At 33.8% G+C, this 14,108-nt stretch overlaps 1 protein-coding gene across 5 annotated transcripts in view; it reads left to right on the top strand.

Annotated features, from left to right (window-relative positions):
• RBM41 (RNA binding motif protein 41) overlaps positions 1-13,696 on the top strand; it is a 64,387-nt gene extending 50,691 nt beyond the window's left edge. For 4 of the 5 annotated variants that reach the window (XM_058714696.1, XM_058714694.1, XM_058714695.1 and 1 more), the window contains 2 exons: positions 6,613-6,760; positions 8,352-13,696. In XM_058714696.1, coding sequence (XP_058570679.1) covers positions 6,613-6,760; positions 8,352-8,518 — 315 coding nt within the window. In that variant the 3' untranslated portion in view covers positions 8,519-13,696. The remainder of the gene's footprint in view (positions 1-6,612; positions 6,761-8,351) is intronic. The other variant, XM_058714693.1, reaches the window with a different exon arrangement.
• The last annotated feature ends 412 nt before the right edge of the window (positions 13,697-14,108 follow it).

Below are 14,108 nucleotides of genomic sequence, written 5' to 3'. Positions count from 1 at the left end.
ATCTGTCTTTTTGCTGTTGAGTTGTAATTGTTCCTTATATATTTTAGGTATTAACTTCTAATAAGATATTTGGTTTATAAATACATTCTTCCATTCTGTTGGTTGCCTTTTCACTTTGCTGATTGTTTCCTTTGCTGTACAGAAGTATTTCAGTCGATGTAGTCCCACTTTATTTTTGCTTTTGCTGCCTGTGCTTCTCATGTAATATTCAGTTGACTGGATTTTGACTGAATTCAGTTGAGTTGACTTTTGTGTGTGGTATAAAATAGGAGTCCAGTTTTGTTATTTTGCATGTGGATACCAAGTTTTCCCAGCACCATTTGTTGAGGGAACTATCTTTTCCAAATTATGTATTCTTGCCCCTCTGTTGATCAGTTGACTGTATATGTGTGAGTTTATTTCTGGGTTCTATTCTCTTCCATTGGTCTATATAACTGTCTTTATGCTAGTTTGCTCTTTTGATTACTGTAGATTTGTAATATGTTTCAAAATTAAGTGAGAGGCCTCCAGTTTGGTTCTTATTTTTCAAGATTGCTTTGGCTATTTGGGGTCTCTTGTGGTTCCATATGAATTTTAGGATTGTTTTTTTCTATTCCTATAAAAACTATTGGGATTTTGATAGGAATTGCATTAAATATGTAGATCACTTTAGGTAGTGTGTAAATTTTAACAATATTGTTTTCCAGTCCATGAACATGGGATATTTTTGCATTTGTGTCTTCTTTAATTTTTTTTAGCATTGTTTTGTGGTCTTCAGTGTACTAGTCCTTCATTTCCATGGCTGTCTTTTTTTAATTGAAGCATGATTGACATTTGAAAAAGCTGTACATATTTATTTTGCATTTTTTTGTCTATTTTTATTTACTTTCTAGTTAGTTAAAATATAGTGTAATACTGTTTTCAGGAGTAAAATTTAGTGATTCATCACTTACAACATCCAGTAAAGCTGTACATATTTAATGTATGAATCTTGATGAGTTTGAAAATAAATGTACACCATGAAACTATCACCATATACAATGCCCTAAACTTAAGCATCACCTCTAGAAATTCCCTTCCTCCTCCTTTGTTTTATCATAACATTTAACATAAGATCTACCCTCTTAATAAATTTTAAGTATCTAATACAGTATTGATAACTATATGCACCATGCTGTACAGTAGATCTATAGGATTTATTCATCTTGCATGAACATCTTTGATGAACATCTCCCCAGTTACGCCTCCTCCCAGCCTCACAGTAAACATGATTCTACTCTGCTTTTATGAGTTTGGCTGTGTTGGATGCCTGATATAAATGGGATCATGTAGTATTTCTTCTGTGTTTGGTTTATTTCCCTTGGAATAGTGTCTTCCAAGTTTATGTTGTAGCAAATGAAAAGATTTTCTTTTTTTAAAAGGCCAAATAATATTCCATTGTATTTACACACATTTTCTTTATCCATTCATCTGTCAGTGGACATTTAGGTTGTTTCCATGTCTTTGCTATTGTAAATAATGCTGCACTGCACAAGGGAATGAAGATAGTTCTTCCAGATCCTAATTCCAGTTCTTTTGGGTATATACCCAGGAGTGGGATTGCAGGATTGCATGTTAGTTCTACTTTTAATTTTTTGAGGAACCTCCGTACTGTTTTCCATAGTGGTTATACTGATTTACATTCCCACCAATAGCATATAAGGCTTAGAATTTCTCCATATCCTCACCAACACTTACTTTTTGTTGTTGTTGTTATTAATAGCCATCCTAACAGATGTGAAGTGGTATTTCATTGAGGTTTTGATTTGCATTTTCCTGACAGTAATATTGAGCATCTTTTTATATACCTGTTGGCCATTTGTATGTCATTTTTGAAGAAATGACTATTCAGGTCTTTTGCCCATTTTTAAAATTGGGTTATTTGGGGTTTTTTGTTTTGTTTTGTTTTGCTATTGCATTTCAGGAGTCCCTTATATGTTTTAGATATTAATCCTTTATCAGATATCAGATATCAGATATACGATCTGCAAATATTTTCTTCTATTCTGTGCCTTGCTTTTTCATTTTGCTGATTTTTTTTTTTTTTGCTGCACAGGTTTTTAGTTCTAATCATACTTGTTCATTTTGGCTTTTGTTGTTGCTTGTGCTTTGATGTCATATCCAGGAAGTCATTGCCAACATCATTGTCCAGAAGATTTTTTCTCTTATTTTTCTTCTAGGAGTTTTTGGAGTTTCAGGTCTTATTTTAAAATATTGAATCCATTTTGGGTTGATTTTTATGTGTGGTGTGAGTTAAGCATCTACTTTAATTCTTTTGCTGTGGGTATCCAGTTTTCTCAACACCATTTATTATGAGACTATCTTTTTACCATTGTGTATTCTTGGCCCCCTTGCCAAAGATCAGTGTACCATAAATACGTGGTTTATTTCTGGGCTCCCTATTCTGTTTTATTGGTCAATATGTTTGTTTTTTATGCCAGTACCATGCTGTTTTGATTACTGTAGTTTGAAATTAGGAAATATGATGCCTCCTGCTTTGTTCTTCTTCTTCAAGATTATTTTGTCTACTTGGGATCTCTTATGATTCCATATGCATTTGAGGATTTTTTTATTTCCATAAAAATTGACATTGGGATTTTGATAAGGATTATATTGAATCAGTAAATCACTTTGGGTAGTATGAACATTTTGATAGTACTTGCAGTCAATGAATATGGGATAGCTTTCCATTTATTTTTGTCTTTTTCAGTTTCTTTCATCAAAGTTATGTAGTTTTCTGTGTACAAGTCTTTAAGCTCCATGGTTAAGTTTATTTCTGAGCACTTTATTCTTTTTGATACTATTGTAAATGGGATTGGCTTTTTTTTATTTCATTTTCAGGCAGTTCATTGTTAGGGTGTAAACATTTAGAAGGATTGATACTTTCATTGTTAGTGTAAACATTTAGAAGGATTGATATTAATTCTTCTTTAAGTGTTTGGTAGGATTCACCCATGAAGCCATCTGGTCCTGGGCTTTTCTGTGCTGTGAGGTTTTTGAAGACTGATTCAATCTCATTACTAGTTATAAATCTCGTTAGATTTTCTATTCATGATTTAGTCTTGGTAGGTTATACATTTCTAAGAATTTATCGTTTTCTACGTTATCCAATTTGTTGGCATACAGTTGTTCATAGTAGTCTCTTTAATCCTTTCTTTTTCTGTGGCATCAGTTATAACATCTCCTCTTTTTTTTTTCTGATTGTATTTGAGTCTTCCCTCCTTTTTCCTCTACCTAGCCAAAGGCAGTCAATTTTGTTGCTCTTTTTAAAAAGCCAGCTATTAGTTTAGTTGATTTTTTTCTAGTTTTTCTAATCTCCTTTGTTTATTTCTGCTTTAGTTTTTCTTTCTTTCCTTCTACTAACTTTGGACTTAGTTTGCTTCTTTTCCTAGTTCCTTAATTGTAGAGTTGTTTATTTGAAATCTTATTTTATTTTATTAATATATATATATATTTTAAAAGTTTATTTGTTTATTTTGAGAGAGAGCACATGAGCAAGGGGAGAGGCAGAAAGAGAGGGAGAAAGAGAATCCCCAAGCAGGCTCCACGCTGTCAGCACAGAGCATGATGTGGGGCTCAAACTCACCAACCGTGAGATCATGACCTGAGGTGAAATCAAGAGCCAGATACTTAACCGACTGAGCCACCCAGGTACCCCTTTATTTTATTTTTTAAGTGGGCTCCACTGCCCAAGGTGGGGCTTGAACTCAAGACCCTGAGATCAAGAGTCACACATTCCACCAACTAAGTCAGCCAGGCATCTCTAAGACTTTTTTTGTTGTTGTTTTTGAGAGAAAGAGAGAGAGAGAACATGTGAGCATGAGCAAGGGAGGGACAGAGGGAGAAGGAGAGATAATCTTAAGCACAGGACCCGAGCTAGGGCTAAATCTCACGACCATGAGATCATGACCTGAGCCAGAATCAAGAGTCTGTCGCTTAACTGACTGAGCCACCTAGGTGCCCCATGAGATCTTCTTTTTTTTTTTTTTTTTTTTTTTTTTTAAATTTTTTTTTTCAACGTTTTTTATTTATTTTTGGGACAGAGAGAGACAGAGCATGAACGGGGGAGGGGCAGAGAAAGAGGGAGACACAGAATCGGAAACAGGCTCCAGGCTCCGAGCCATCAGCCCAGAGCCTGACGCGGGGCTCGAACTCACGGACCGCGAGATCGTGACCTGGCTGAAGTCGGACGCTTAACCGACTGCGCCACCCAGGCGCCCCGAGATCTTCTTTTTTAATGTAGGCATTTATCACTATGAAATTCCCTCTTAGTTCTGCTCTTGCTGTATCCCATAAATATTGTTATCTTCTGATTTCATTTGTCTCAAGATATTTTATAATTTCCCTTCTGATTTCTTCCTTGACCCATTGTTTGCTTAAAAGTATGACATTTAGGGGCGCCTGGGTGGCGCAGTCGGTTAAGCGTCCGACTTCAGCCAGGTCACGATCTCGCGGTCCGTGGGTTCGAGCCCCGCGTCAGGCTCTGGGCTGATGGCTCGGAGCCTGGAGCCTGTTTCCAATTCTGTGTCTCCCTCTCTCTCTGCCCCTCCCCCGTTCATGCTCTGTCTCTCTCTGTCCCAAAATAAATAAAAAATGTTGAAAAAAAAAAAATTTAAAAAAAAAAAAAAAAAAAAAAAGTATGACATTTAATTTCCTTCCACATATTTGTGAAATTTCTAGTTTTCCTTCTGCTGTTGGAAGTAAGGTATTGAAATCTCCTAGTATTGTATTGCTGTGTATTTCTCCTTTCACTTCTCACTGCTTCATATATTTAGGTGCTCTGATATTGGGTGCATATTTATTTATAGTTCTATCTTCTAGGTAAATTAAGCCTTTTGTCATTATATAATGCCCATTTTTGTCTCTTGTGACAATTTTGACTTAAAGTCTATTTCATCTGATATACGCATGGCCAACCCTGCTTTCTTTGGTTATCGTTTTTATAGAATATCTTTCTCTATCCTTTCATTTTTAGCTTATATGTGCCCTTAAATATAAAGTGAGTTTCTTGTAGACAGATTATACTTGGATCTTTTTTTTTAATCATTCAGCCACTCTTGTGTCTTTGATTAGGGAGTTTAACACACTTACATGTAAAGTAATTATTGATAAGGACTTACTATCATCATTTATTATTTGTTTTCTGTCTTGTAGCTCTTTTGTCCCTCTTTTCCTCTCTTGATGTCTTCCTTTTTGTTTCATTGATTTTTTTGTACTAATGTATTTTTCCTTTTTTTCCTTTTGTTTATCTTTTATAGGTATTTTCTAAATTTTTTTTTTTAACGTTTTTTTTAATTTATTTTTGAGACAGGGAGAGACAGAGCATGAACAGGGGAGGGTCAGAGAGAGGGCGACACAGAATCTGAAACAGGCTCCAGGCTCTGAGCTGTCAGCACAGAGCCCGACGCGGGGCTCGAACTCACGAGCCGTGAGATCATGACCTGAGCTGAAGTCGGACGCTCAACCGACTGAGCCACCCAGGCGCCCCTTATAGGTATTTTCTTTAGGGTTACAATGGGGCTTCCTTAAAACATAACAATCTATTTTAAGCCAATAAGAACTTAAATTTATTTGCTTTCGAGGGCTCTTTTTTGTTTTCTTGAATGTGTGTGTTTTTTTTTATAGCATCCCATTCCTAATAGAATATTGTCTCCTAATAGAATATTCTCTGAGGGTACTAGTGATGTTTTTTTGAAGTTTTCTTCCTTGCATGGTCTGTTTTCTTTTTCATTTGCTTTCATTTCTGTTTGTTTGTTCTGTTCTCTCTTTCACATTAGAGGCTTCCCACAGATACGGTAGATACCAGATCCGGGTAATCTGTGCCTATATATATATGAGTAGGCACCAAAAAGCAGATTGGAAGCTCTAAGCACATGAGTGGCCCTTGCTGACTTTTAGCTTCACTTTAAAGTCATCTGGCTGGTCCATTTGTTGGAGAAATTCCCCATCCCAAATCAGTATTTTTTTTAATCTTTTCTCTTGGGGCTAATCATATTTAGTGTGCATTATTTCTCTTAATCTTCTTGTGTTCAGATATAGTATTTATACCCTCATCTGTGCCTGACATTCCCCATATTTAGAAAATGAGCTACCAGTATTCACCATGATTGGGTTGGCCTTTCTCCAGTAGCTAATCTTAGGGGAGGATCTTTCAAGATCTAGTTGGTTTTTAAGCAACTTTCAACCTTCCCACCTTATCTTAATCTCATCCCTTTACCTTCATTTTCAGAGGTACCTGAAGCTTTCAGTTCCTAAACTGTTTAAGGATTCTTAGGTGTAGTTTGGGTTAGTTCCTGGATTTCCCCACTTCTGGTTTAAGATTCAACTTTCTTGAGTACACTTATCTAATTATTTTCCAGCTTCCAGAGTACTGCTGCTATTGCCTCCTTTCCTCATTCTTTCTGACTTCATGGGTTTGTGTTTAAAAAAAAAAAAAAAAAAAGGCCCTATAGTTTTAGAGAGTTTTCTGGAGGGAGTAAAATTAGATGCATGTATTCAATCTGCCATCTTTATCTGAAACTAATTCTTACTACAGTGAAATAGTTGTCTTACCTCCCTTATGTGCTATTTCTGTTGATCCTCGGTTTACATTAGGTGTTATACCTGAAGAACCTTAGCCCTCGGGTGACCGAAAGAGACCTTGTCTCATTGTTCGCTCGGTTCCAGGAGAAAAAAGGACCACCAATTCAATTCCGAATGATGACTGGACGAATGAGGGGGCAAGCTTTTATCACCTTTCCCAGTAAGTAGCTTTATCTGGATAATTAATTGTAGCATCAGTTCATTAGAGACTATTTATACCCTCTCTAATTTAGATATAGCCCTTTGATTTCTTCATATCACATGAGAAGCATATGCTTGAACAAGCACATGGGAAGAAGGAAAGAGAAGTAAGGAAAATATGTTTTCAGTGTTCTTCCACCCTCCCTCCTATGTTTCCTCTCCTCCACTGACAGTGCATGACCGCCTTATCCCATTGTCCTCAGGTTTCTCCAGTCATAGCACTTCCCTTCTCACTCTATCAAAATGGACCTTCCCTTTGCTGACGATGGTATTTCTAGTTCAGATTATATTACTTATTAATATATTGGTATTCTGGTAGAATACCCTAGTGTGCCCTATTCCTTTAGGACTAAGAGATTATATGTTAACATGCTAATTCACTAGTAATTCATAATTAACTGGGGGGTGATGATAAATTCCTTTAACTGTTGTCTCCATCTTACTACTTGATCTCAGTGTCATAATTAAGAGAGAACAATAATACAGGAATATCATTTTCTATAGCAGACCAGACTGTCTCTTCTGGTGGAAGCTGGGTAGGAGCTCTACCTTTCATTATCCCTAACTACCATTACTTATAAACAGCCTAGTAATCTATGTATAGGCAAGTGCTTTTACACATAAGCCATACCAAACTCCCCTCTGCTTCTTTTGTACATTCTTAAACTATTTTTCCTATCTTGTTAAGGTTTGTGGATCCTCTACACTAGCGGTTTTCAGTCCTTTTGTGGGAGGACCCCTCTTAAACTTAAAATATTTTTCATTGACCCCAAGCTAATATGATCCATTAATTGAAAAATATATAATAAAAATATTTTATAAACTCAGTACTTTAAAGTGTATAGCTGTTTTATAACAGCAGTATAACATTTGAAAATTTGTAGTATATACATATATGAGACATAAATTGGTTTAGTCTAAAGACATTGCTTGTCTACTTATGATTTCACAGACTCTGGGCAATAATTCCACTTCTAAATTTTCTACATACAGGCTCTGAGACTGTTAAAAACAGTTGAAAGTTGAAAACTCCTGCTATCCTTGCTATACACTGTATACTCACACCTCAAGTACCCATATGCCTATAAGATTTCTTAAACTTATTTATTCCAATGAAGGCTCCCACTCTCCCATCAAAAGAAAAAAGCAAAATGTCCTCAGTACCATGATAACATCTTTTATTTGTGTCGTCTATTTTGAAAATGGTTTCATTATCATAATACCTATAATCTGTTATCTAAGAGGTTTATAGATTATTGGTTATAGCTTAGCCTTCTTTGTCACACTGTCTATATTCTTGTTTCTTTACCTTTATCTTTGTGTTAGGAGACATTCAAACATCATTTTAAGTTTTTATTGTCATTCTTAGCCATTAGTTTAATCTTGCTGAGTTATACAAATTTGAGATTATGGAAAAGATAATAAAACTAAGAACTATATAGATTTGTAGCCTATATTTAACTCCAAGGCAAAACAACATAAACTAGACTTGGAATAGAATTGAATTACTAATCCCTATGTAAATTGATGCTTTTTTCTTTCTCTTTTAGATAAGGAGCTAGCACAGCAAGCATTGCATCTAGTAAATGGATATAAACTACATGGGAAAATATTGGTGATAGAATTTGGAAAGAACAAAAAGCAACGGTCAGATCTCCAGGCTGCTTCTCTCATATCATCTGCTACAGATAACACTACAGAAATCAGTGGTAGTTAAAAGATATATAGATGGTGAGTCCCAGGAGGTCTTTCTTGCATCAGAATCTTGGATCTGGGATTTGTGTATAGATAGCAATTTGCTTGGATTTGAAGAAGAGAAACTAACTGAAGGAGAGAAAAATCTAAGATAATCCCCCTCTGTTTCAGAACAAATTGGTAGGAAACATTTTTTATAATCAAAGACTATATAGGACAGACATGGCAAGTATGAAGTGTAGGGTACAAAGAGTATCATTTTCTCAGGATAAATTACAAAAGATTATTTCCAAGGATTTAAAAAATCTTTATAATTCATCTGGGGTCTTAAATATTTGTCCCTAAATATAACATTCTTTCCAAGGTTGCCTCCTATATGCAGAACTAAAAAACTAATCACATGTTGAAATATTTATTTACTAGAGCTCATTTATCCTTCTTTATATACACCAGTAAATAAATGACCAAGACCCCAGGCATAAACATCAACAAATGCTGTTGAGTAAGAACTGTCAGCAGTGACAATAGGTTGTTTCATAAGTTAGTCCACACATTTAACGAATGCTTCCCCATGAAGTTACCAGTGTCTTCAAAAAGCTATATATTTTTCTAATGAAAGAATTTAGATCAAAATATTAATGTTCTCATAGTCATTAAGCTAGCTACCATTGAGCAATCATTGAATTCAAAGCAATAAACATTGATTCAATATCTAATGTATGTTATGTATTAGGTATATGAATTTTAGAAGAGGAACATACTAGCAAACAGTACTAAAGGAGGGTGGGAAGAAAGTGTTCTCCAGAAGAGAGTCAGTCATTCCTTAATCCCTCAGTTATTTGTAGTTGCTGGAGAATAGAAAGAATATATGATATAGAGGAAGTAGTACAAACTTTGGAATTGGACTTGTGTTTGAACTTCACAGCCACACTTACCATTTCGTGACCTTGGCAAGTCACTTAATCTGAGCCTCAGTTTTCTCATCTATAAAATGAGGATAATAATACTACTTACCTCACTGGGTTGTAAGGATTAAATGAGATGATATTATTTTAGCTGAAGAACAGGAAGAAAAAAACTGAAGAAAATTTAACAGAGAATAAGACCATTAAGCACCCCAACATACTTTTAATGAGAGGACAAGAAAAAGAAAAGAGGAAGAAAGAAGCAGAAAACATATTCCAATAAATAATGGCTGTAAATTTCTCAAATTTGATGAGAAACATCACCTATACGTCCAAGAATTTCAACAAACCCCAAGTAGGATAAAGAAGAAATCCACAGACCCATCATAACAAAAGTGCTAAAACTCAAAGACAAAGAGAAACTCTGGAAAGTAACATGAGAAAAATGAAGCATCACTTACAAGAGAACCCCAATCAGATTAACTGCTAACTTCTCATCAAAAACAATGGATATGGCAATGGGATAACATATTCAAAGTGCTCAAAGAAAACACCTGCCAATATAGAACCTATATCCAATAAAGCTGTTTTTGAAAATGAAGATAAAATATAAGCCTTCCTACATCATCAAAAACTTGTTGCTGGCAGACCTGACTTATAGGAAATAGTAAAGGAAGTTCTTCAGGCAGAAAGCAGTGACTTTGGATAATAATTTAAATCTGTACATATAGAAAAATAGCATGGGTAAAGGTAATTACATAATTAGGAAGGACAGTCTAAATGCATTTTTCCTTCTCTTAATTGATTTTTAAAACAGTTGTATAAAGCAGTATGTATATAGTTGCATTATTGGGTTTATAACATATAAAAATGCAATATATTTGCCAATAACAGAACATAGGGTGGAAGCAAAGCTGTATTGGACTATAGAAATGACTCCAGATGGTAACACCAATCTACAGGAACAAGTGAAGAAAAGAAATAGGAAATAAGAAAGTTAATATAAAAAAATGACAAATATATATTTTCTCTTCCTTCTCTGAGCTTCTTTAAAAGACATAAAATTTCATCAAATAATAATTATAACAGTGTATTGTTGGATTTATAACATGTAGAAATAATATGTATAACAATAATACCATAAAAAAGTGGGGAAAGGAATAGATTCATGTAGGAGTAAGGTGTTTATATCTCATTGGAATTTAGTTTGTATATATCTGAAGCCAACTGAGTTAAGATTTGTATGGTAAGCCCTAGAGCAACCACTATGTAAATAACTGAAAATACTATTAAAGAAACTTAAATTAGAAAATATTCAATGCCAAAGGATAAATAGAGAAACAAAGACAAACCTCAGAGACATATAAAAAGCAAACAGTAAAATGGCAATCTTAAGTCCACCTATATTAATAATAGCAATAAATATGAATGGATTAAACAATCCAATTAAAGGCAGAGATCGTCAGACTGGAAAAAACACACAAGATTCACCTCTATGCTATTTGTTGGGGTTACACTTTGGAGATACAAATAGATTGAAGGTTAAACAGAATTATCAGGCAAATGGCAACTATAAGAAAGCTGGAGTGGCTATACTAATACCAGATAAAATAGACTTTAAAACAAAAAATGTCATTAGACACAAAGAGTGACATCTTGTAGTGATAAAAGTAGACCCATCAGGAAGAGCAAAATTATATATGCACCTAATAATGGAGCACCAAAATACATGAATCAAAAACTGAACTAAATGAAGGGAGAAATACACAAGTGTATAATAAGAATTGGGGTATTCAGTACCCCATTTTGAATAATAGAACAATTACATAATAAGCAAGGAAATAGAAGACTTGAACAATGCCATAATGAACTAGACCTTAAAGTGATCTATAAAATACTACCCAGCAAGAACAGAATGCACATTCTTCTCAAGGGCATATGAAATATCTTCAGGATAGATCATATCGTAGACCATAAAACAAACCTCAGTAAATTTAAGCAGACTGAAATCATGCAAAGTATATCTTCTGACTACATGGAATTGAGTTAGAAACCAATAACAGAAAGTTGGGGAACTTGGAAATATGAAGTAGACACACTTTTAAATGACCAATGGGTCAAGTAAAAAAATCACAAGAGAAATTAAGAAATCCTTTGAGATGAATGAAAATGAAGACACAACATACCAAAATGTGGGATGCACCAAAAGCAATGCTTGGAGAGAAATTTATAAACACAAATGCCTGTATTTAACAAGAAAAAATATCACATATCAGTAACATATTTTATACCTTGAGACACTGGGAAAAGAGGAGCAAACTAAACTTAGAGCAAGCAAAAGGAAGGAATAAAAAAGATTAGATAAATAAGTGACAGAGAATAGAAAAACATTAGAGAAAGTCAATGAAACTAATGGTTAGTTCCAGAAAAAGATCAGCAAAAGTGACAAAATTTTTGCTAGATTGACCAGGGAAAAAAGAAGACTCAAATTACTAGAATCAGAAGTGAAGGAGAGAACATTACTATCAGTCTTCTAGAAATAAAAAGTATTATGAAGGAACACTACGAACAATCATATACCAATAAATTAGATAACTTAGATGGAATGGAAAAATTCCTAGAAACACTACTGAAACCAATCAGAAACAAAATCTGAAAATGTCTGTAACAAGTAAAGAGGTTAATTAATAACTTAAAAAAATACAAGGAAAAACCCAGGTTCAAATGTCTTCTCAGATAAATTCTAGCAAACACTGAAGAATTAATACAAATTCCTACATACTCTTTCAAAAAGTATAAGAGGAACATTTCTAATATATGCTATAAACATGGAATAACCCTGAAAACATGCTAAATGAAAGAAGCCAGTCACAAAAGACTGTATAATTATATGATTCCATTTATATGAAGTGTCCGGAATTTGTAAATATATAGAGACAGAAAGTGGATTAGTGGTTGCTCAGGGCTAGGGATGATAGCTGAATTGTATAAGGTTTCTTTAGAAGTTGGTTAAATGTCCTAAAATTGATTGTCATAATAATTGTACAACCTATGAATATACTATAAGTAATGAATTGTATGTATGTGAATTATATCTCAAAGTCACCAAAAAAAAAAAGAAATTGGATAAAACCCAACAGTCCATCAATAGGAAAATGAATAAATAAATTATGATACATTCATTTAGTGGAATACTGTACATCCATTAAAATAATGGGGTATATGTATGAATACATTCTGACCTGTTTGGTGTCCAGAATTTTGTACTAATTTAAAAAGCAAGAAATGGTATAATGTGAATGCATTTTTATAAACAAAAGCATTTGTATATGTATGATATATGTATATACAGGTATTTCTGAATAAATTTAGGAAAAAGCTGGGAAATATACATACCAAACTGTAAACCTTTTAGAAGTGGGATTAGATAGGCTGAAAGGGGACTTTTGCTTTACAAAATTTTTAAAGTGGTGTGATTTGGGGTGATTTTTACTTTTTTTCAGTTATTTTTTTTAATTAAAAAAATTTTTAATACTCTACAAATGTCTTGGCTTCCAGAATATTTGTCAAGCCTGCTCTGAGAATATCATCTAACTGTACTCAGGACAAACTCCTATTCTTTTTATATACTGCTCACTTAGGATTAACTCTTCAATTTTAAATATAGTTTAAGGGGAAAAAGTAAGTTATCCTGGTATAACCTCTTGCACATATTACCCAGGGACATACTTCTAAGCTGGACTTTTCAGAAGAAACTTATTCCTATTGAGTGGAAAATCTCACCTCTGCCCTTTACTAGACCTACAGATCATTAACAATAGAGGAAAATAAAAATAGAGGATGTCCCTCAACTGGTGCATATACAAACTGTGGTATATCCATACAATGGAATCCTACTCAGCAATAAAAACTATGATGAACTGTCATACATGCAACAACTTGGATGAATCTCAAATGCATTTTGCTAAGTAAAAGAAGCCAAACTCAAAAGGCTACTTACTGTTTGATTCCATTTATATAATATTCTGGAAAAGGCAAAACTATAAGGAAAGAAAACAAATCAGTGGATGTCAGGGGTCAAAACTGGCAGACTGATTACAAAATGGTAACACAAAGAATTTGCTTTAGTAATGGAAGGTTTCTGTATCTTGATTATAAGTTACTTAAGTGTATGCATTTGTCAAAACTCGAATTATATACCAGAAAGGATAAATTTTACCATATGTAAATTTTTAAATAAATGTAATTTTTAATGGAGAGAAGAAACAGTTTCTTAAAGTCATTTTCATAAAGTATTGTTCCTATTCTGTGATCTTTTGATTACATAGAAGACTTAAAGCCACTTAGCTGCTATTTATTTTCTGCACACAGGTCAGCAGAAATCACCAGTTAAAAACATCTATACATACACACACAAGCCTACCATAAAAAAAAGTCAAAAGACAAACTAGAAAACAATTTGTCATGCACAAAGAGCTAATTTCCTTAATACAATGTATATAATTTTCTTAGTGTACAAAAGTCAATAATTCAATAAAAATGTGAGTGAACCAGAAAATTTATAGAAACTGAAATATAAATGAGTAATAAACTAAGAAAAGTGTTCAGAGTAGTAATAAAAGTTTGGACAATAAGCTCCTTTTTTTTAAAATAAAACTTTTTAGACTTACAGAAAAGTCACAAAAATAGCATGAGTTACCATATATC

Source organism: Neofelis nebulosa, chromosome X (assembly GCF_028018385.1).
Source record: "Neofelis nebulosa isolate mNeoNeb1 chromosome X, mNeoNeb1.pri, whole genome shotgun sequence".
Classification (NCBI taxonomy): domain Eukaryota; kingdom Metazoa; phylum Chordata; class Mammalia; order Carnivora; family Felidae; genus Neofelis; species Neofelis nebulosa.
This window is presented reverse-complemented; position numbering and strand designations above follow the sequence as displayed.